This window comes from Mustela nigripes, chromosome 1 (genome assembly GCF_022355385.1).
Source record: "Mustela nigripes isolate SB6536 chromosome 1, MUSNIG.SB6536, whole genome shotgun sequence".
Classification (NCBI taxonomy): domain Eukaryota; kingdom Metazoa; phylum Chordata; class Mammalia; order Carnivora; family Mustelidae; genus Mustela; species Mustela nigripes.
Window position 1 is genome coordinate 204,249,436 of NC_081557.1, and position 22,112 is coordinate 204,271,547.

General features: G+C 46.3%; 1 protein-coding gene across 3 annotated transcripts in view; it reads left to right on the forward strand.

Annotated features, from left to right (window-relative positions):
* Positions 1 to 22,112, forward strand: part of HTT (huntingtin) — a 139,987-nt gene that overhangs the window by 18,076 nt on the left and 99,799 nt on the right. For all 3 annotated transcript variants that reach the window (XM_059379949.1, XM_059379958.1, XM_059379968.1), the window contains exons 3-8: positions 5,037 to 5,157; positions 10,406 to 10,465; positions 10,841 to 10,920; positions 12,764 to 12,902; positions 17,718 to 17,859; positions 18,590 to 18,768. In XM_059379949.1, coding sequence (XP_059235932.1) covers positions 5,037 to 5,157; positions 10,406 to 10,465; positions 10,841 to 10,920; positions 12,764 to 12,902; positions 17,718 to 17,859; positions 18,590 to 18,768 — 721 coding nt within the window. The remainder of the gene's footprint in view (positions 1 to 5,036; positions 5,158 to 10,405; positions 10,466 to 10,840; positions 10,921 to 12,763; positions 12,903 to 17,717; positions 17,860 to 18,589; positions 18,769 to 22,112) is intronic.

Below are 22,112 nucleotides of genomic sequence, written 5' to 3' on the forward strand. Positions count from 1 at the left end.
ATGTGTTACGTAGAGGATAAGACATTCAAAAGAGCTATGTTGGAGGCCCCTGGGTGGCTTAGTGGGTTAAACTTCTACCTTTGGCTCAGGTCATGATCCCAGAGTCCTGGGATTGAGCCCCGCATTGAGCCCCGCATCGGGCTCTCAGTGGGGAGCCTAGCCCCCCCCCCCGCCTGCCTCTCTGCCTACTTGTGATCTCTCTCTCTCTGTCAAATAAAAAAATAAAATCTTAGGAAAAAAAAAAGCTACGTTGAACCAAGCTGAGAGTGCCTACAGATTTCTTGCTGGAAACCATATGCACCAGCAGTCAGTGGGGCATCGTTAAGTTGTGGAGGGAGAACACTGTTCGACTGCATAGCCAGTCAGTCTGTCTCTCAGAGGTGAAGTCTGTCTCTCAGAGGTGAAGTAAAGACCTTGTCACGTATGCAAAAGCTGAAACAGTTTATGTCCAGTAGGCAGCCGCTCTAAGAACTAGTGGAGAAAGTGTTTCTGGTAGAAGGAAAGTTAAGATCAGAAAGGAAGCTGGACCCACACAGAGGACTGGAGAGCCGGGAAGTGGTGACCATACCATGTGACTGGAAGACTTGCCCCCTCGTTTTTCATCTCTTCAAAAGTTAATGGATTGCTTGCAGCAAAAATAATAGCCGTGGATTTTGGGGCTTTATGACAGGCGGAAGCAGAATGTGGGACAACACTAGCATGAAGGCTGTTTCATAGCTCGTGGTCGGCCGAATAGTGCCCCTGCCCCCAGAGATGGCAGGTCCTAATCCCTGAATCCTGTGTAAATGTACCTCAAAGGGAAAGGGTCTTCCTGGGTGTGATTAAGTTAAGGGTTGTGAGATGGAGAGATTATCTTGAGTTGTCCTGGGGCACCCTAGATGTAGCCACATGTATCCTTAGGAGAGGGAGGCAGAGGGAGGTCTCTCTCTCTCTCTCACACACACACACACACACACACGCACGTGTGTGCACATATGGCAACATGAAGATGGAGAAAGACAGGCATGGACATCAGGCCATAGACTGAGGGGTGCCAGCCACTGCCATACTGGAAGAGGCAAGGAGCCTGTCTCCATTGGAGTTTCTGGAGGGAAGTACCTTGATGTTTGGCCCAGTGATACTGATTTTGGCCTTCTGGCCTTCAGCCACCCAGTTTCTTTCTTTCTTTTTTTTTTTTAAGATTTTATTTATTTGACGGCAGATCACAAATAGGCAGAGAAGCAGGCAGAGAGAGAGGAGGAAACAGGCTCCCTGCTGAACAGAGGCCCCTGGGATCGATCCCAGGACCCTGGGATCATGACCTGAGCCAAAGGCATAGTCTTTAACCTACTGAGCCACCCAGGCGCCCCTTCAGCCACCCAGTTTAGAAGCTGGTTACAGCAGCCCCAGAGCCCAGTACTGTTGTTCGTTTCTTATGCTGTATGTGAGGTGGTATAATACCATTAAGGCAGATTGGGGTAAATGAAAGATATAGACTATAAACAGGGCAACAGTTGAAAGCACAACAAAGAGTTATAGCTAATGAACCAGAAAAGGAGATAAAAGGGGTTCCTAAAAATACCCCACAGGAAAGCAGAAATAGGGGAAAGGCAAATAAAGAGCACCTGGGGTAAGAAGGAAAGAAATAGTATGATGGTAGATTTAAATCTGCTTACGTCAATAATGACATTAAACAGAGAGACAAGTTTTTTCAGATCTGAGACCTCGCATATCCCGCCTACAGTAAACCCATTTTAAGTATAAAGGCGCAAATAGCTTAAAAGTTAAAGAAGGTGGCTGACCACGCTAGCACTGATCAGAATGAAGCCGGGGTGCTTGTGTTAACATCAGACGGGGGATTTCTAAGTAAAAGCTAGTACCAGAAATAAGATGGTCACTTTTATAATGATCAAGGTGTCTGGTTCATCAAGGAAGCATAACAATCCTAAATGTTTATGTAGCTAAGGACAGAGCCTCAAAAATACATGAAGCAAAACCTGATTGAATTGTAAGGAGAAACAGCCACAATTAGAGACTGATTTCGATAGCCTCTCTCAAACATTCTTAGAGCAGCAAACATAAAATCTGGGTCTGGAAGACTTGAACAACACTACCCACCCATGTGGCCTGGTTGGTATTTACAGGCACTCCAGCCAGAGCAGCAGAAGACACGCTCTTCTCAAGTGCTCATAGCACACTTGCCAAGAGAGACCCTCTGGGCCATACAACAAGTCTCTAAATAGAAAAGGATTCATACACGAGTATGCTGTCTGACCTCGATGCCATTACAGTGGAATCTGTTCCAGATAGTCTGGGACACAAGGAGCTCATTTCCTCATGACCCATGGATCACAGAGGAAGTCAAAGAGGAAATCTGAAAGCATTCTGAATTGACCAAAAATAAAAGCAGAGGTTTTTGAAAGTTGCGGTATGCTGCTGCAGCATGTCTGAGGGAGGGTTGCAGCACTTGGTGCCTGTCGTTTCGAAAAAAAGGAAAGGTATCAAAGCAGTGACCTCAGCTTCCATGTCAGGAAACGTGATGAACAAGCGCAGATGAAACCCCAATTTAGCAGAAGAATGGACAGAGAGCAGAAGTCAGTAAAATAGAAAACAGAGAAGTCTGTAGAAGCTCAGTAAAGCCAGAAGTGAGTTCTTTGAGAATGTCTGTAAGATTCATCAGACTGACTGACCAGGCAAGGAGTGAAGTAACACATTACCAGTGTCCAGAGTGAGGGTGATGAGCTTAATATGGGTTCTGTAGATATTGACAGAATTATAAGGGAGTATTAGGAACAACTTTATGCAACTGTTGGACAATTTAAGTGAAATAGACAGGTTTCATGACAGATACATTTCTAAAGCTCTCTCAAGAAGAAATCTGTAACCTCATTAGCCCAGTGTCTGTTTTATTAATAAAATTTAAAAATCACTATTCAGTCTGATTATTGGAGAACTTTTATGCATGGTTCAAAATGGTATCTGAACTTGCTTTTTTCTTTTTGTTTTTTTTAAAGATTTTATTTTCATTTGACAGACAGAGATCAGAAGTAGGCAGAGAGAGAGAGAGAGAGGAGGAAGCAGGCTCCCCGCGGAGCGGACAGCCCGATGCGGGGCTCGATCCCAGGACCCTGGGATCATGACCTGAGCCGAAGGCAGAGGCCCCAACCCACTGAGCCACCCAGGCGCCCCGCTTTTTTCTTTTAATTGAGATATGATTGACCCATGACAGTGTAAGTTTGCGGTTGACAGCATGTTGGTTTGATGCTTGGATGTACCACAGTGTGAGGCCACAGTAGTCTTAGCTGACACCTGTGTCGAGTCACAGGATTGCTGTTTCTTTTCTGTATTGACAACAGATAAGATCCGATCTCTTAGCAACTTTGAAGTTCATAATCCAGTGTTATTGATTATAGTCACTATGTTGTGCATTGGATCTTCAGAATTTATTTGTTACTTGCAAGTGAACCTACTTCTAACTGTGGATTTTATAAAGTCTAAACACAGATAACATACCACTGATGAAAATTTTGTGTTTGAATTGAGATGTGCTGTAAAAAAGATTATGTCTATCAATAATTTCTTCATATTGATTTCATATTGAAATAGTCATATTTTGGATATGTTGGATTAAATGAAATATATTATTATAATTATTATTTTTAAGAATTTGTTTATTTGTTAGAGAGTGAGCACAAGCAGGGGGAGCATCAGGCAGAGGGAGAAGCAGGCTTCTGTTGAGCAGGGAGCCCAACACAGGTCTTGATCCCAGGACCCCAGGATCGTGACCTGAGCAGAAGGTGATGCTCAGCTGATGGAGCCCCCTAGGCACCCCTAAATGAAATTTGTTACTAAAACTAATTTTACCTGTTTCTTTTTATTTTTGATGTATCCATTAGAAAGCACAAAGTCATACCTGTAACTTATGCTGTGCTTCTGTAGCTAAGCACTTCTTTGGGCAGCATTTGAATGCTGTGCCCACCTCTGGGAGGCCTTGTGGATCACAGCTGTGGTCTGCCTGGGTGAGGTCTGACATGCTGCTGGGTGGCGTGTTTTGTGTCTTGCTTGTATTTGTCGATCATTGCTAAGGTGGTCCTTTGGATTCTCTTAGGCTTGTGTTTCTTCTGACTGTTGGTAGTAATTAGGACATGGTGGGAAGGGAGCATTGACCCCCATTTCAGAGTATTCCAGGCTGAGATGGTAAAACAGCAGTTGGATTTTGGGGATTCAGAAATAACAGCATTATACAGGGGCCGTATTACTGGCTTTCAGTTCTCCATGCTGCTGTAAAATCAGTTTCTCGAATGTGGCCCGTCAGCCTGTCTCTGTCTTGGCTGTGTTCAGCCATGTGGATCGTGACAGCTCAGACCAACTCTCTCAGACATTTCAAAATCACTTGCAAGCATTACATAGTCTCTAGTCTTCTCAGGACTGAGCTAGAGGAGCAAAACCACAGCCTGGCCGTGGTCTCTTGTAGTCTACGGTGCAATATGGCTTTGCTTCAGGACACATCGAAAGCATGATTTAAAAGGCATAAAACAGTTATATTGGTGTACTGTGTTGACGATTCCAAGCATATTGTAAGAGTAAAAGTAACCTGTTGGCAGAGAACAGGGGGCTATCTGGGAGTGAAGCAGTGTCTTTTTTGCCTCTTTTTTTTTAAATTGAGTTTTATTATGTATAAAACAGTATTTTTTAAGGGTTTTTAACAAAACCCTTAAAAAATGAAATTGGTATTGCAAATACAATTTCTTTTTTTAAATAAACTTTTACATTTTAGGATGGCTTTAGATTTACGGAACAATTGTGAAGAGAGTATAGAGAGTTCCCCTGTACCCCACATTCAGTTACCCCAGTTATTAGCATCTTACATTACTATGGCATATTTTTCACAATTAATAAATCAGTATTAATACAGTTATCGACCTTCATTTTTTCATAATGTTACTTTTCTTCTAGAATCCCATATAAGATACCAGATGCCTCATTGCATTTCGGTGTCATGTCTTGTAGGTTCCTCTGGGCTGTGACAGTCTCTCTCTCTCCTTTTTTTTACTTAGAAATTCTCCAGAATTTCAGAAACTTCTGGGCATCGCTATGGAACTTTTCCTGCTGTGCAGTGATGATGCAGAGTCGGATGTCCGGATGGTGGCTGATGAGTGCCTCAACAGAGTCATCAAAGTAAGCCCATGAGCTGTGCTCTCTGGACCGGACTTGTGGATGGGGGAGTAGCTGTTAAAGTACCTTCCTCTGTCTCGAGTGCCATGGTCCCTCTGGATGTTTGTGCTTGTTTCACCTGGCGTGTGCTTTGGCGGAGCTCGTATCTGCCTGTGTGCTTGCTACCCCTGCTCTGTCTGTGTCATGCATAGGTCACGGGGGCACTGCTGGGGATTGCTGGGTGTTCTTTTTTTTTTTTTTTTTTAAAGATTCTATTTATTTATTCGACAGACAGAGATCACAAGTAGGCAGAGAGGCAGGCAGAGAGAGAGGAGGAAGCAGGCTCCCTGCCGAAGCAGAGAGTCTGATGCGGGACTCGATCTCAGGACCCTGTGATCATGACCCGGGCCAAAAGCAGAGGTTTAACCTGCTGAGCCACCCAGGTGCCCCATGCTGGGTGTTCTTGAGGAATATGTCACTAAGGCACCAACTTTTGTTTGGGCAGAGCCTAGAGCAGCCACTAGGCCCTGGGAGGGGCAGGGGATGAGTTAATGGACTCCCATTTGTAGTTTCTGTATGGTGTGTCTGGACTCTCTTCCTTTGTCTGCTTTCCCGGCCCCTGCAGAGACCTCCTCAGGAGACAAGGCTCCCATAAGACGCTCGCTGGGGCTGGTGTGATGGGGCTGGGGGGAAGGAGTTCCCAGAGCAGGATGGCAGAGCCAGAAAGCCAAAGTGCTTGGGCCACAGGCGAGCTAGGGAGTGGAGAGGAAACACCGTCTTCTTCCCCTGCTGCTTCCTGAGGCTGACTTTGGGGCCAGGACCACCAGAGCTTTAAGCTCCTGTTTACTACTGTGCTTGAAGATAAAATCCTTCTTCCACAGTTCTTAATGTATTGGAAAACTATCCTTGTTTTTCTCATTCTGCCCTTTTCCTACTTTGTGTCCCCATGTCATTCTGGTCACCTTCTAGGCCACCTTTGTCAGTGATGGGGCTTTCAGGTTGTGTGTGCAGACTCATAGCGCCCCTGTTGTCGGGACGCCGGCGTTGGGGTTAGCACTGTACATCTCCCCAGAATTGTTTTTTCCTTGTTTCTTTCTCTGCAGGGATTCTTGCTTATTGGACCTTTGTAATTTTCTTATTTTTCCCCTGCGGCTTCCACTTCCAACCCTGAAATTTAGATAAGTCTTAGAGAAGAGCCTGCATCTCTTCATTTCCCTTGCAGGCTCTTTTCTTAGTAATCCTCATATGGCCAGATAAACCAAGGACTACAAGCTAACGTAGATTAGTGACTATTTCCCTTCTCGTTAGGATCTCAAGAAACAAAACGGTTCTTTGGAGTCCTTCTCAGGCCTTTCTCTGGAGAGTGGTTATGTTTTACATTGGCCAAGTGGTTACCCTTCCTTTCTCCTTCACGGGCCCTGCCTTCCTCAGCAAGAGGATCACTCCCCCTTCCTGCTCAATTAGATTGAGGCCCTCTGCCAGGCAGTTAGGTCATACACGAATTTTGGAGTCAAGGAGACCTGTGTTTGAATCTTGCCTCTGTCCCCTACTCACTGAACAACTTTGGGAAATGTATTGATTCTGTGAGTCTCAGTTTCCTTCCCTGCAAAGGGAGTCAGACAGAGTGCGGTGCTATATGTGAGTGTGTGTGAGGATCAAAAGCGGTGTGTTTAGCGCCATCCTGGCCACTCAGTGGTCCTCCAAGTGGTGAGAAGGACTCTTATTAATAATGAGTCTTTTTTTTTTTTAAATGAAATTCAAAAAAATTTACATTTTGTATTTATTTATTTATTTAATTTTTTTTTTTTTTTTAAAGATTTTATTTATTTATTTGACAGACAGAGATCACAAGTAGGCAGAGAGGCAGGCAGAGAGAGAGGAGGAAGCAGGCTCCCTGCTCAGCAGAGTGCCCAATGCGGGGCTCGATCCCAGGATGCCGAGATCATGACCTGAGCCGAAGGCAGAGGCTTTAACCCACTGAGCCACCCAGGTGCCCCTACATTTTTAATTTATAAATAGATTTACTTATTTCTTAGAGAACATCATGAGCAGGGGGAGAGGGAGAGGGAGAAGCAGACTTCCCACTGAGTGTAGAACCCAATGGAGGGCTCTATCCCAGGACATTGAGATCATGACCTGAGCCGAAGGCTGATGCTTAACTGATTGAGTCACCCAGGCGCCCCAATAATGAGATTCTTACATTCTCACCCAAAGAGATTACAGGGTGTGGAAGAACAGCAGCTGCACTCCCTCTTCTGTTACACAGACTCCTTGGTCTTGTCATCCAGAGGTCCTTCCCCCCACCAGCATGTTACTTGGCTAGCCACACTTTCTGGGCTCTTCTCACCTCAGCCTCCCTGCCCAGGTAGCTGCGCAGGGAGCTTCAAGGCAGGAGCAGCCTTAGGGAGGCCCTCCTCCATCTGTAGGTAGCTTCCTGCTCTTCTACTTTTGCTGGTACTCCCTGCTTTTGCTGGCACCCCACCGTCACCAGCATTTTACGGCCAGCGGCCCTGTCCTTCCTTTCCATGCCTGTGACCGGTTAGTGATACTCACATGCGTGTGGGGTCCATGTGTGTGGGGTCCCATAGCATATTTACAGATGGTCTTTTTCGGTCATGTTTTCTTCTCTCCAGGCCTCAATGTCCTTGCTTACTTTATTTATTCCTACTGGCAGGACCAGACTGGTTTTTTTCTGATGTTTTAGTTCTTGAACTTGTTGCTTAGACTCAGAATATCTAAAGAGGGCACCATGCCTTGCTTCATGGCAAGAGAGGGATTCAGGAGGGCAGAGGGAATAATATGACCCCAGACTGCTCTGATGTTGGCCTTTGGACATGTAGGCTTTGTTCTGCTTTCCAAGCCTTTCTTCTTCAGTGATGCATTTCCAAGAACTGCTGGACTGAATAGTTTGGCATATGTATGGTGGTTGTCAGCTGTGACCCTGGGTCATAACTTAAGGCCAGAGTTGTCATTCTGGCCATCTCCTGTCCTATTTCCCCTATGTTAGGCCTCCCGGTTCAGAGATTCCTTTGCTCAGTTGTCAGGGAGGGGCAGGAACACAGACGTCACCTGGGAGTCAGGTCCTTGACTTTTGTCTTCTATTGTGTGTTGTTACATGCTTCTGATGAGACCAGACTCATGGCCCAAGCCAAGGGGACATGTTGCTTTTCATTAATATAGGACAATGCTGTGGGGATCTGATAGTGTGCCTGGTAGTGTGCTCCTGCTCAGGTGGGGAAGCACATTCAAACAGAAATCACTCAGTACATGGCACTGAACTCTAAGTTCTGAGAGATGTTGGCAAGCCATCATGGCACTCTGGAGACTGAGATGTCTTCTGTTTGGGAGCCAGAGAAGGTTTCTTGGAGGTGGTGGCTAGTAGGTGAGTTAGGAGATTAGAGATCCCCTTAACTCCCGCAGCCCCCTGTCTCGCGGGGGCTCCAGGAGGCCTCTGCAGGCTCACAGAGGAGAGTGGCTCTAGTGTGTGCCCTAGGGGAATGGGAGGCATTGAGGGTCGGTTCAGGGGGGCTTGGCCTTTATTTGGTAAATAGGAGCTCTCAGAGATTAAAAAAAAAACATTTATTTATTTATTTATTTATTTGAGAGAGAGAGAGAGAGAGAAAATGAGAAAGAGAGAGAGCATGAGTGGAAAGAGGTCAGTAGGAGAAGCAGACTCCCTACCTAGCAGGGTGCCAGATGCGGGATTTGATCCCAGGATTCCGGGATCATGACCTGAGCTGAAGGCAGTCACTTAGCCAACTGAGCCACCCAGGTGCCCACTCTCAAAAGATTTTTGACGTGGTCAGTGGAGTGCTTTATTTAGGAAGAGTAACGTGGTGATGGAGTGTGGCCTGCCTTAGAGTAGAGAAAGACCTGTGTACTGAGAATCCATGTGGGAGGCGGAGTAGTCCTGTCCTAGGAGAGTAAGGTGGATGGTGGCTGTGGGAGGGGGTGCAAGGAGGCAGAGGCGGGCTGTCAGGGGCTCCACCTGGCAGCTGAGTGGGTGTGTCTGCTTTGGTAAGGAAGGGATTTGGGGGCAGGGTGGGGGGTATCGGATTGCTATCATGCAGTGACTGGGAACCCTGATTCTTTGCTCTTAATCGGGGTTTGAGGTTTAGTTTTCTCTTGTTATAAAGAAAGTTTGAGATTGGTTTCTAAAACAAATTGAAATAAAACTTGGGTATGGCTTCTGGTTTTATTTGCAGAGTAGCATCTTTAATATATGTTTGTTTCGATGTGCTTGCTTAAGGATTTAGTACAAACTGAAATTGAAGAGTTAGGATTTACACATTTCTGAGACACTGTTATAATTCAGAAGCTCCCAAAGGTGACTCTGCTTTTGGTTTTCAAATTTACTGAATCGGTGGATGAACCCATATGAGTTTTACTACAAGCAGCTCAGGTTGTAGATAGGATATGCTCTCTATCACATGGAACAAGCTTGGTTTGCAGCTCGGTTCTGTCTTTCCTCTCTTCTTGGCAGACAGGCCATCATTGGCAGTACCATTTCAGAGGAGAGAGGGTTCCTGCGGGCGAGACTGGGGGCCAGGAATCTTCTCCCTTCCTTACATCTTGAGAAACCCTCTTGAACACGGGCTCTGTCACTAGTGGTGGTAGCCCTTGGCCATTCTTGCTGGGTTGAAGTTCGCCTGGTGGCCTTCAGTTTTGGTTGGGCCCAGAGGTGAGCAGGGATGGGGGCACATTCTGAGGAGCACGAGGTTCCTTACTGGTTGCAAGCTCTGAACCACAGGCCTGGGAGCACCCGTGCATCGAGGGAGGACCTTCAGAAAGGATGGTGTCCCTGCCCGCCAGAGCGAGGGGCTCTGGTCTTCCATGTGTGCTCATTGCCCTCCTGGCGCCACAGACTCCAGGCCATTGTTGATGTTGGGTTGTCCAGAAGTGTGCACTTCAGTGAAGAAGGCAAACCTTTCAGATGTTTTCTCCTCTCCTTGAATGTTAAGATTTAATATAAGAGCGTTAGAATGAATTTGGGCCATCTACCGCTGGATTTCAGTATTATGTCGTATTTCATTGTACATCAAGTTAAATTCTTTCCTTTCTGTTTTTTTGTTCAAGTGGGTGACCTGTGTCTGGTTTATTCAGTGGTTGCCTGTATGTATGTGCTTCTTTCTCAACAAGCAGTTTCTTAGCTTAGCTTGCTAAATTTAGTTGCTAAAATTCCACTTTGCCCCCAGGTTGAAATTTTAGTTGCCTTTTCGTTTTCTGCCGGGCTGGCAGAGTGAATCTTCTCAGTCCTGGTGCTCTGTTGCAGGCCCTGATGGACTCCAGTCTGCCGAGGCTGCAGTTAGAGCTGTATAAGGAAATCAAAAAGGTAGGCTTTGATGTTCTCTTACTGAGCCAAAGGTGCTTCTTCCTTGGATTGAGCAGCATGTGTGAAATCTTGTCTTATTTACTAAGTGGGAATGTTAGACGGAAATGCTTCTGGTAAAGTACACTTCACCGCTTTATTTTCCTTCACAAGGTTCCTCTTCACTGTTTATGAGATGGGAGGGGAATTAAGTTTTCCGTCTTTGTAATTGACGCCCCGAGACTGTGACGCTTCTGTAACTGCGGCAGTTACAGTTTACGTGGCTTTGTGTCTAAACATAGAAATAAGCAATCACGTAAATGCTCTTGTTCCTATGAAGTCCTTTCGGAGTAGCGTCCGTGACTCTTAAGCGTGACTCACCACTCTCATCCCTCTCAGAACGGTGCTCCCCGGAGCCTTCGCGCTGCCCTGTGGAGGTTTGCTGAGCTGGCACACCTGGTCCGGCCTCAGAAGTGCAGGTAAGTTGTGCGCTCTGGAATATTCTTACTGTCTGCTGAGGGGGGCGGTCCAACGCCTGTGGCTTCCTTCCCTCTTGGCTTCGGCGTCACTGGCTCAGAGGACTTCCCCAAGTTCTAATATCCTTCGCCTCTGCCCTCCAAGTGGCAACCCATGTTTCTTAGCTTGTCTTCCTTTCGTAGCACTTCTCACTCTCAGAAATACTCAGGGACACTATCAGTGTGCTTGTTTATTTTCTGCCGGCCCCCCTCCCCAAGAGACAGAGGTGTGTGCCCCAGGACAGCAGGGGTCTCCCCTGTCTGTCCTCTGATGTAGCCCAGCCCTGAGAGCCGTTTTGGCACGTGCTGTTTGCTGACAAGATGTTGTCACATGGTCGATGGTTGAGAACCAGTCTCCCCATTGCTTATAGAATGATATGCCTGTGTCTCTCACATGAGTTAAAACTATGACCGTTAAACTGTGAATAAGATTTGACTGGTGGGAACAGTCTGTCCTCAATGGACTAAGAATCAGAAGACCCCAGTTTTCATCTGTGCCTTCCTTCTCCTTAAGTGATAAAACTCACATCCATAAACCCTTGGCTGTGTCACCAAGGAACCGGTGGAGGGGCCGAAACTCTCACTGTTAATAAGGACCAGCGATTTATCCCACCGAGTTTGAGTTTAGTAAGAATCTTAAGTGGCTGCTGTGAGATGCATCACCAGGAAAATTTCTTTTTATAGAACTTTTTTCTTTTATTTTCCTTCTTTTGAAAATTTCATTCTACTTCCGAAGCAGCATATCCCAAGTTCTCCACATAGCAGCCAGAGTAACCTTAAAAAAATGTGATTGGCTCATGTCATTCCCTTACTTAAACTTTTTACTCATTTCCCAGAGGTGTTCAGATAAATTCCAGACTCCTTACCCAGGCAGGTCTTGCCTCCAGTGGCCACCATCATCTCAGACACTCTCAGTTGACTCTTTGGCCTGATTTTGCTTCTTCAAAAAGTCAGGCAAGTTTCTCTTGTTCGTCATGCCTGGTTTATTTTTTTTCTGGCAAATGGTCAGCTCCTTAAGCCAGCCTACTTTTCCTGCTATAGTCCCAGGTGGAGACCTGCTTGTCTCTGCCACGCAAAGGCTCCTGTCACGTTAGTCCCGTGTTTGTTGAGGGGACTCATGTGGTTTCAGCCTTCTGCCCGGTGACTCATTCTCCCGCATTGTGCACCGTCTGTGCCTCCTCTCTGGAGGGCCAGGTCTTACCTCTAAGACCTTATTTAGTCTGAACACTTAGAAGTATTTCCTTGCTCCCTGTTCAAGAAAACTTTTTCATTTCTTTTTTTTTAAATTGATTTTTTTTTTTAAAGATTTTATTTATTTATTTGACAGACATCACAAGTAGGCAGAGAGGCAGGCAGAGAGAGAGAGAGGAGGAAGCATGCTCCCTGCTGAGCAGAGAGCCCGATGCGGGGCTCGATCCCAGGACCCTGAGACCATGACCTGAGCCAAAAGCAGAGGCTTTAAAACCACTGAGCCACCCAGGCGCCCCTAAATTGGTATTTTCTTATCTATTATTTTCTAATTTAAAATATGAGTATTTTACTGTTATAATTTACTACAGACAATTTTTAAAACAAGCTTTTGAGAGTCCTCTGTGATCACAGGAGAAGTGAAGGATGAGTGTCTCCCATCAGTTGAACTTAGTCTGCGTTTAGCCCTCCTGTTCTTTTTGCCAAGGTTTGTCTACTTTCTGTTAAGGACTGTTTTGCATATAAAAACTGGCTGTTCTCTACAGGTACTAAATAATTGCTTATATTTCTCACCAAAGTAGACCTGGAAGAATAACTCCTGTTCCTTTCACATATGCAGGCCTTACTTGGTAAACCTTTTGCCTTGCCTGACTCGAATAAGCAAGAGACCTGAGGAATCTGTTCAGGAGACCTTGGCTGCAGCTGTACCCAAAATTATGGCTTCTTTTGGCAATTTTGCAAATGACAATGAAATTAAGGTATGATTATTGCCTCAAGTCACAAACATAAATGAGTCTGGTATGCAGTTCGGGCTTTCGGACAGGCAGTCATTTGAGAGTGCTTCTTGAGTTATGCTATCCTTCATGATTTAGATGAAAATCTTTCAATTATTTTGAAGCACACGAAAAGCTCTCTGCTTCCGCTTTCTTATCATTTGGTGAGGAGTCGAATAGGGAGAGTGTATACAGATGCAAATTCAAGAGGCAATTTTCCAGAACAGATTGATTTTTGGGTATATTAGACTGACTCTTTAATCTAGCTTGGGAGAGGTGCAGGCAGGAGAAGCCCACTGATGATGGCTTTGTAGCCGGTGGGGACCACTTGCCTTTTTGTTTGTTCTGTGCCTCAACAGGCAGAACAAGCAACCTCCCTACCCACATTCGTATTTTGTTTTTAATGTCCAGAAAATTGTGACCCTGCCACTTAGTTTGGAGATTATAGATTCTTGACTTCCTCCTTTTTTGTGGGTCAGTCCTTTGTTAGTGTTTACCTGCACATTTCTAGATAGCATGTTGTATAGCATGTATATTATAAGTCTGTACTGCTATTTAAAAAAAATTTTTTTTTATACTATGAAAGATAAATTTAGCCCTAACCTGGTTCTTATCTTCTTAATGTAGTTCTATCCATATTCAGTGTGACATTATCATGCCCAAGTAATAGTCACAACAAGTTATGTTCTGTTCTTGGATTCTATTTCTTGAACTATTTAGTTTTTTGGGAGTAAACAATTGCCTCTTTTTTATTTTGCTTGTTATTCTTTGGTCATTTATGTCTTCTCATACCTTCCAACAGCTTTGTAAAATGTGTCTCAGTGCAGTTCTCCACATGACAGATAATGTATTGGGTCCTTTTTCTCTACTGGAGTCTTCTGTCTTAGAATTCTCCAGCTGTTTGCCCCAGTCTGATTCAGATGCTCTCTAGGTCTGAGGACTTTTCTTTGCTGTCCTCCTAAGAATTGTTTTTGGTGCTCTCCTATTTGATGCCTAATTTCTAGATGCCATGTCTTTACCTTTCTAGGCATACTCCCTTGTTGTGATGGAATTTGTGTTACGTTTTATTTCTATTTTCCTTTTCTTTTTTTCTGTATTTTCTAGATGTCTGTCTTAAACCCTTCTGTTGAGTTTTTGTTCCTGCTGTTATACTTTTAATTTCTAAGAGGTGCTTCTTGTGTTTAGAATGTTTGTTTTCTGGCATCCTCCTCTTGCTTCGTGAATACACTCCTTATTTTCTAAGGATACCGATCACAGTTTTCTTAAGAACTTTCTTTGACTTCTGAATTGTCTGCTTCTTCTGTCTTCCTCTGTTCTCTCTGTTCTGGTCTTTCACTTTTATGTTGGAAGTTGTCCCTTTAGATTTGAGTGAGACTTTAAAAAGCTTATTGGAAGCATGTGTGTGGCAAGGTCTGTCCCATGGTGGGCTTCCTGAGGTAATAGATGGTGAGCCTGCTTTTCCACTGCGTCTCTCTAAGTGTCAGCCTCAGTAAGCCTTTTCCTTTTGAGGTGGTCAGTATCTCTAGAGGAAGGTTGCTCATTCTCCTGCTTGGAGGGGTAAACCTGGCTTTGTTTGTCCTGGAATTCTGGGATAGGCAGGGCCAGCGGTCTCCCTGGTCAGAATGCACATTTTTTCTTCATTTCTCTGTTTTCTGTCTGTGTCCCATGTATGACCTTGGCTATGCTGACATCTCTGGAGATTATCCCCCATTCTTTTTGGGAGGTGGGACATGAAGACCACTTTCTGGGCCACCCTGGGGGAGAGGAGACCCAGGGCTGCATGGCCGGCAGTGTGCACCAGGGCAGACAGGCTGCTTGCCCATGTCTCTGGGGCCTCCCGAGCTTGAGCGGTTCTTGCAGTTCTGTGGCTTGAGTGAGCTGGCCTTTTGTTAGCGGCCTTCAGACTCCCCGCCCCAGCTCACCGGAAAGTATACTTGTGAACGTCTTCCCCATGGGCCACAAGGTGGGCACTCAGCACTTGCCTCCTTTCCAGCTTGCAGAATTTGTGGATGCCTCCTGTCTGCTCTTGTCCCTGTCCTCTTTTTGTCCTTGTAAGTCGATGTTTCTAAGAGCTGTGCATGATTTTCAGGGAGCGTCTGGGCGGCAGAGTTTCGTTCACATGCCCAGCGCAACCCTTTTGTTCCAAAGTCTCCTCCCCTCTGGTGTGTTTTCATTCTCAGGGGGGCCTGTCAGGGACTGAGATGCCTCCTGAGGCTTGTTTCACTCACGTGTGGCACACACGCAGGCAGCACGGGAATTGCCGCTGTGGCCCTTGGCAAACCATCCCAAAGTGGAGTAGCATGTTTCCAGCACCAGGAGCCCTTCATGCCGGCCCCCGTTGCTGCACTCCCCTCCTCCCTGGGAGGGGCTGCTGACTGGGCTTCTGAAGCCACGGGGGCTGTTTTTAAATTCAACATATGCAGAGCCGTGCAGTGTGCATTCTTTTTGTCTGGTTTTATTTGTTTGTTGCCACACATTAAGTTGGCGAGTGTCTTCCCTGCCACCAGTGGGTAATTCATGCAGTGTTCATACCTGTGCGGTGCCCTGCTGTGTGAACACGCCACGGTTTACCACGTACTGTAGCTGAGTGACTGGCTGCTGCCGTGCCTGTCCTTGTGCATGTCATCTGGCGCATGTATACAGCCTGCGGTGGCGGATCCTGGAACGGGGTGCTGCTGGGTTGTAGGGACGTGTGTCACCTGCTGTAGACGCTGCCAGAAAGCTGTCATGTGCCTGCCCCCCTTGCGCCAGTGTCCTTGGTGTGTGGAAACCCCGCGGCTCTGCCTCCTCCCGGACCTAGCTGCTGCAGGGCCCTTCACGTAAGCCATTCTGATGGCTGTGCCCTAGTGTTGTGTTTCGATTTTAATTTCCGTTTCCACCCCCTGCAGTACTCTTGACTCTAAAGCTGAGTGATTTTGCATCTTTCCCCTTGGGAAGTACTCTTAGAAATCTGTTCTATGTATTTATTGGAAAGTAGAGCTGTCCGCCCTACAGTCTAGTGTGCTTTCTTCCCATTCCAAGAAGCGCCCATGGGTAGTCCGGGGGCCTGCCAGCTGCCTTCTCCAGGATGTTCTCAGCATGATGGGATTTGGACCTGTGATGCTCCTTCAAACTCTGAGATTCGATTTTATTATTCCAAACTGTTGAACTTTACTGTGGGCTCATTCTTAAGAATAATGCTCAGCTTTCACTGTGCTTGTAAGTGTGGACTGACGTGGAATGATTTATATTAGTTCATTGATGTATGTGTGTATGTTTTCACTCCGATGAGTTACTTGAAGCTACTAGTATCTTTTCTCAGAGTTAAGGGTTTGTCTGAGATAAGTTGACTGGGTTCTCCTGGTGGTATTTGCAGGAGGCACTGGAGGCCACAAAGCACGGGGGCCATCCAGGGGCTGAGGGTCTGGTCCTCTGCCTCTCTGGTTCCAGAGATCTAGTCTGTAACTTGACCAGGAATGGACAAGCCTCTGAGAACCAGCTAACGCTAACCCCACCGTTAAGAATGAGCTTCTTTATAAGTCAGGTGCCAATCTGTTAATGTGCTGCTTGTTTGCCTGGGGTCACACCTCATTCGTGGGACCCTAATGGTGTCCCCAGCCCAGATAGCTTTGCTCAATGCTTGCCCATAGTAATGGGGACCAAATCATTGCTCAGCGTGGGGTTGAGAGTGAAGGAAGTGGGTGTTCTTATGGCAGCTAGTTCCCAAACTTAGGAAGCTTAATGGTCACGCCTTTTCTTTTCTTCCTCTTTTATTTTTCTTTAAGATTTATTTATGAGAGAGAGAGTGTGCGCACGCACACATGATGCTTAGGGGAGTTGGCCAGAGCAGAAGGAGAGAGAGAAGCAGATTCCCCTCTGAGCAGGGAGCCCAGCGTAGGGGCTCGTTCCTCTGACCAGAAGATCATGACCTGAGTTGAAGCCAAGAGTGGGCGCTCAACCCACTGAACCACCCAGGCGCCCCACACCTTTCCATTCTTTGGAAATTTTTTTTTTTTTTTAAAGATTTTATTTATTTGACACAGAGAGAGAGAGATCACAAGTAGGCAGAGAGGCAGGCAGAGAGAGAGGGGAGGAAGCAGGCTCCCTGTGGAGCAGAGAGCTCAATGCGGGGCTCGATCCCAGGACCCTGGCATCTGACCTGAGCAGAAGGCAGAGGCTTTAACCCACCGAGCCACCCAGGCTCCCCCCATTCTTTGGAAATTTTTAACACTTAGATGGCCATCGTTGGAATTGTAGTGTGGTCTCCTTTGGATTATCCTGGAGGTTCTGTGACAAGGTCTTTTTCTCTCCTTAGGAACATACTCGTGGGTGCTGTGCTGCTGTGGTTTAGCTCACCCACACGCTTTCCAGACCACAGAACATCTCTTAGTGGCATTAACTGCATGTCCGCAGGCTGTCTCTCAGGCTGGGACGTGGCTGTAGCTGACTATTACACTCTTCTCCTTGACTTCATTATTTGGGTGGTTTTGTTTTTTTTTTGTTTTTACTGTCTTGCGTGGTGTCGTTGACTGACCCTGTACCCAAATGCCTTTCCACCCTTTTCTAGAACCTTAGGCTTTCACTCTTGGGTAGAGGACATAGATACTGAGCAAGTTTGTACTTAAAGTAAGGAAGTAAATAGACCACTTCTGCAAACTGCTCTGGTATATCCCGAATTTGGGTTGCTTTTATTTAGCTGTAGCAAAGTCCAGTGGTTCATAACCTTCACTCTGTAAGAATTTGGACTAATTTTGTGAAATAACGTGATAACCTTCATAGGAGTTTTGTCTTTTTTATCTACTTGGGTTTTTGCTGCCCTAGGTTCTACTAAAGGCTTTCATAGCGAATCTGAAGTCAAGCTCCCCGACCATTCGGCGAACGGCGGCTGGCTCAGCAGTGAGCATCTGCCAGCACTCGAGGAGGACCCAGTACTTTTACAGCTGGCTATTGAATGTGCTCTTGGGTAAGAGCTAGTTGTAGGAGTGATTTTCCCCATGGTGTGCTGGAGTTGCTAGCATATACCTGAGACACATTTTTTAAATTCTTTAAAATCGGGCAATCCCTTAGCTACCAGCCCGGGCCCTTTGGCTCTGGCCAACTAGTGAGTGGGAATGATGTTGAGGCAGCCACATTCCCATGGTGGGTGTTGTGACGACGAGGACAAGGTGCCTTCTCTCTGCAGAAGCGCAGGCAGCCCCATGCCCAAGGACAGCTGGCAGGGCAGTGGGTGTGAGGCCGTGGGCACCCCACCCGCCTTCCTCAGTGGCACACTCTGTGGCTGTTTTTGTGGGCTCTGAGTGTGAGTCCTTGCGGCTAGACGCGGAGCCTCGGGTCCTGGCAGATTCTGTGCTGACGGCTTCTCCCATATTTGGAGTCATTCATGGTGATCAGCACTAGCAAGGGTGGGGTGGGTATTTGATAGGAAAGAACTGTCTGACTTACAAATGCAGCCAAACTCATGCTGACAGGCCTTGCTCAGCTCAGGTTATCATGGTTACCCTTTATAGCCTTTCCTGGATTTTGGCCCAAGGATGAGGTTCCTGTTCCCTTTCCCACAGCAGTGTCTGTGCTGTCTTTATCCCTCACTACCAACATCGTAACACGGTTCTGCTGTGGGTCTCTTGTTTTAAACAGATTAAGCCCTGAACCCCCAGCAGATGGTGATGTTGAGAGATCTCATTGGTCCCTTACAGGCTTGCTGGTCCCCGTTGAGAGTGAACACTCCACCCTCCTGATTCTTGGGGTGCTGCTTACACTCAGGTACCTGGTGCCCTTGCTGCAGCCTCAGGTCAAAGACACGAGCCTGAAAGGCAGCTTTGGGGTGACGCGGAAGGAACTGGAAGTCTCACCCTCAACAGAGCAGCTCATCCAGGTAGGAGCCGTGTGTTTACTCTGGTGCCTGTATGTAAATGAGGGATACTGGAAGAATTGAAACATTTGGAAGAGAAATGGCAGCACTGAGGGTTAAGAGCTTGGTCTTTGCAGCTGGGCCACCTGGTTCAGATCCTGGGTCACGACCCCTAGCTGTGTGACCTCTGGATGGCAGTGACTTCAGAGTACAGTGAGGGTAATCTCTTGTGAGGTTACAGAGAATATTACATGCGCCCCTTAGGCTCCTGCCTGCCACAGAGAATGCTCTTACCCTGTTTGCAAAGCCAGGACTCATGAGATCAGTTCTGGGTATTTATTGAGCACCTGCTGTGTGCTGGGCACACATTGGTGAGCATTTTGGCTGTGGTCTCTGGCCCTGGAACCTGTGATCTGCTGTGCTAGTGTATACACCAGGGAGTTAGGGAAGCGGTCCGTTGGAGTGTAGGGTCAGTATGTTAAAGTTTCTCTTCCCAATACAAAGAAACCCCGTGTGCATTCTCATCCAAGGGGGTCTGCATCTGACTGCAGCGATGGACTTCATTTCTTTGCAGCTTGCTCATCCAGGTTATTTTCTTAACCTTGAAATAAGACAGCTACATTTTAAGCCTTTGGATTTTGTGAACTTGGCTTTAGATGTTAGGATTTTTAGCATATTTAAAGTACTGGGTGCTACTGAAGGCCTTACTTTTTCTATGCATTCATGGTCTCATGGCATATACAGGAAGGAGTTGAGACCCACAATCGGGTCCTGAGTGGGATGCCTTGGCTTTGTTTTCCATATTGACGACATTGTAGTTCATAGGTATTTTGGTCAAGTAGACTTAGGAGTTGTATCCTTTGCCTAAATTTTGTAGGGTATAAGATTATAAGTGGCTTAAAATAATTCTTGCCTAGAAATCATGAATTGAAGATGATTCAGTGATTTAAACATTCAGTCAGGCAGTATTTACAAAGTGCTTAGACTCCTTCCTGGTGCATGGTGAGGCCCTGGAAGTGCAGGTGGATGAGGGGTAACTGAGCGGGCGTGGGCTCTAAGAATCTGTGGGGTTGACCGACCTGCTCCAGCAGCTGCCCTTCAGCTGTCCCACAGAATACAAGCAATGACATTCTCTTGAGATATGGTACTTAGTGATACTGTCCTCACAACAAACATTACTGGTTGTTTTAGTGAGTAAAACAGGTATTCGAGTGGTAATAATGCATTTAAAAAAGAGATTATTTTATCCTCATCTTGTTTGTTTTACTTTTTATTATGGAGATTTCCAGACACAACAGTAGACAGAAAAGCATTGTAAACAGCCTTCAGTAATTATCACCTGTGTTAATAATTGTCAACTCAGGGCCAGTTATGGTTCACTTATAATCCCACATCCTTCTCTGTTTTTATATTTTTTTGAAGTAAATCCCAGTCATCATATTAATTCATCTCTAAGTATTCTGGTATGTATCCCTATAGGTGAGAACTCATCTTTGTTTTTAAAACTTTTTTTAAAAATTTTTTATTTATTTATTTGACAGAGAGAAAGATCACAAGTAGGCAGAGAGGCAGCAGAGAGAGAGGAGGAAGCAGGCTCCCTGCTGAGCAGAGAGCACGATGGCGATGTCGGGGCTTGATCCCAGGACCCTGAGATCATGACCTGACCCAAAGGCGGAGGTTTTAACCCACTGAACCACCGAGGCGCCCCCCTCCTCCTTTTTCTAAAAAAAAATTTTATTTATTTATTCATAAGAGACAAAGGGGCAGAGGCAGATAGAGAAGCAGGCCAGGACCCTAGGGATCATGACCTGAGCCAAAGGTAGATGCTTCACCAACTGAGCCACTCAGGTGTCCCCCATTGTCACATCTGAAAAAAAAAAAGGAACATTTTCCTGAACATCAAATACCCACTTACCTTCTGTCAGGTGTTTATGCTCCTCTTTTGGAATCAGTATGCAAATAAGATGAGAGTTCATTTGTTGGAGAAGCAGGTTATCCTGTGTTATTCCTGGCAGTTGGATGTATTGCTTGCCACCCCATTTTGTAAGCTAATTTTTTTTTTAAGATTTTATTTATTTGACAGAGAGAGATAGCAAGAGAGGGAACACAAGCAGGGTAAGCGGGAGAGGGAGAAGCAGGCTTCCCACAGAGGAAGGAGCCCGATGCTGGGCTTGATCCCAGGACCCTGGGATCATGACCTGAGCAGAAGGCAGACGCCTAATGACTGAGCCACTCAGGCACTCCAGTTAACATGTTTCTTTGTCTGTATTTCTTATAAATTGGTAACACGCTAGAGTCTTGTTGGAGTTAGTGTACATTTTATTATTTTTTTTTATTTTTAAAGATTTATTTATTTATTTGGCAGAGAGAGAGACAGCAAGAGAGGGAACACAAGCAGGGGGAGTGAGAGAGGGAAAAGCAGGCTTTTCGCCGAGTAGAGAGCCCAACGCAGGGCTCGATTCCAGGACCCTGGGATCATGACCTGAGCCGAAGGGAGAAGCTTAATGACTGAGTCACCCAGGCGCACCTAGTTTACATTTTATAATGTACATGATATCTGAGTTCTGAAGTAGTTATGTAATATTTTTAAAAAAGATTTTATTTCAGCTAGAGAGCAAGTGATAGAGCATGGGGGTTGTGAGGGGCAGAGAGAGAGGGAGAAACAGACTTCCTGCTGAGCAGGGAGCCTGACGAGGGGTTTGATCCCAGGACCCCAGGATCGTGACCCTAGCTGAAGGCACGTGCCTAACCGAGGCACCCAGGAGCCACATAATATTTTAAAATAAATACATGAGTATTGGGATTACATACTCAGAATTTTCTTGTGATGTTTTTTAAAAAAGCCTGAGAAGCAAGCAAACAATCACTAAGTGGTGTGGTAAGGTGGTGGGTTGGTGGGCTGTAGGGGCCCAGAGTGGGGAGCCCCTGTCTGGCCAAGGCCAGGGAGGCATACGGAAGAAGCATGGTGATGAGCCAGTGCTGATGGGTGAGCGGGATCGGACCAGATACAGGGAGTTGGGAGAGGTTTTGTAGACAGACTACAGCCTTTTCGCAGTCTGAGGAGTGAGCACGCATGCGCAGATGGGCACTGGTGCGGGTCCTGGGAAGGGCCCAGGGCTTCTCATGGATGAGCAGGGGTGCTGGTGAACGTCAGAGTAGGATGCAGCAGCCCTTTCTGCCGTGGGCCAACTAATGAGCTGCAGCAGTAGAGGCGGAAGACAACACGCGGAGGTGGTGGTGCTCCCAGAGAGCTTGGCACACATGGGGGTTAGGACAGGTTTGGCTCAGGGACGGTGACTGTGGACCTGAGGCTCTTGTGATAGCGGCTCTCCTTGGAAGGACACGGCAGCGACGATGAAAAGGCGCTG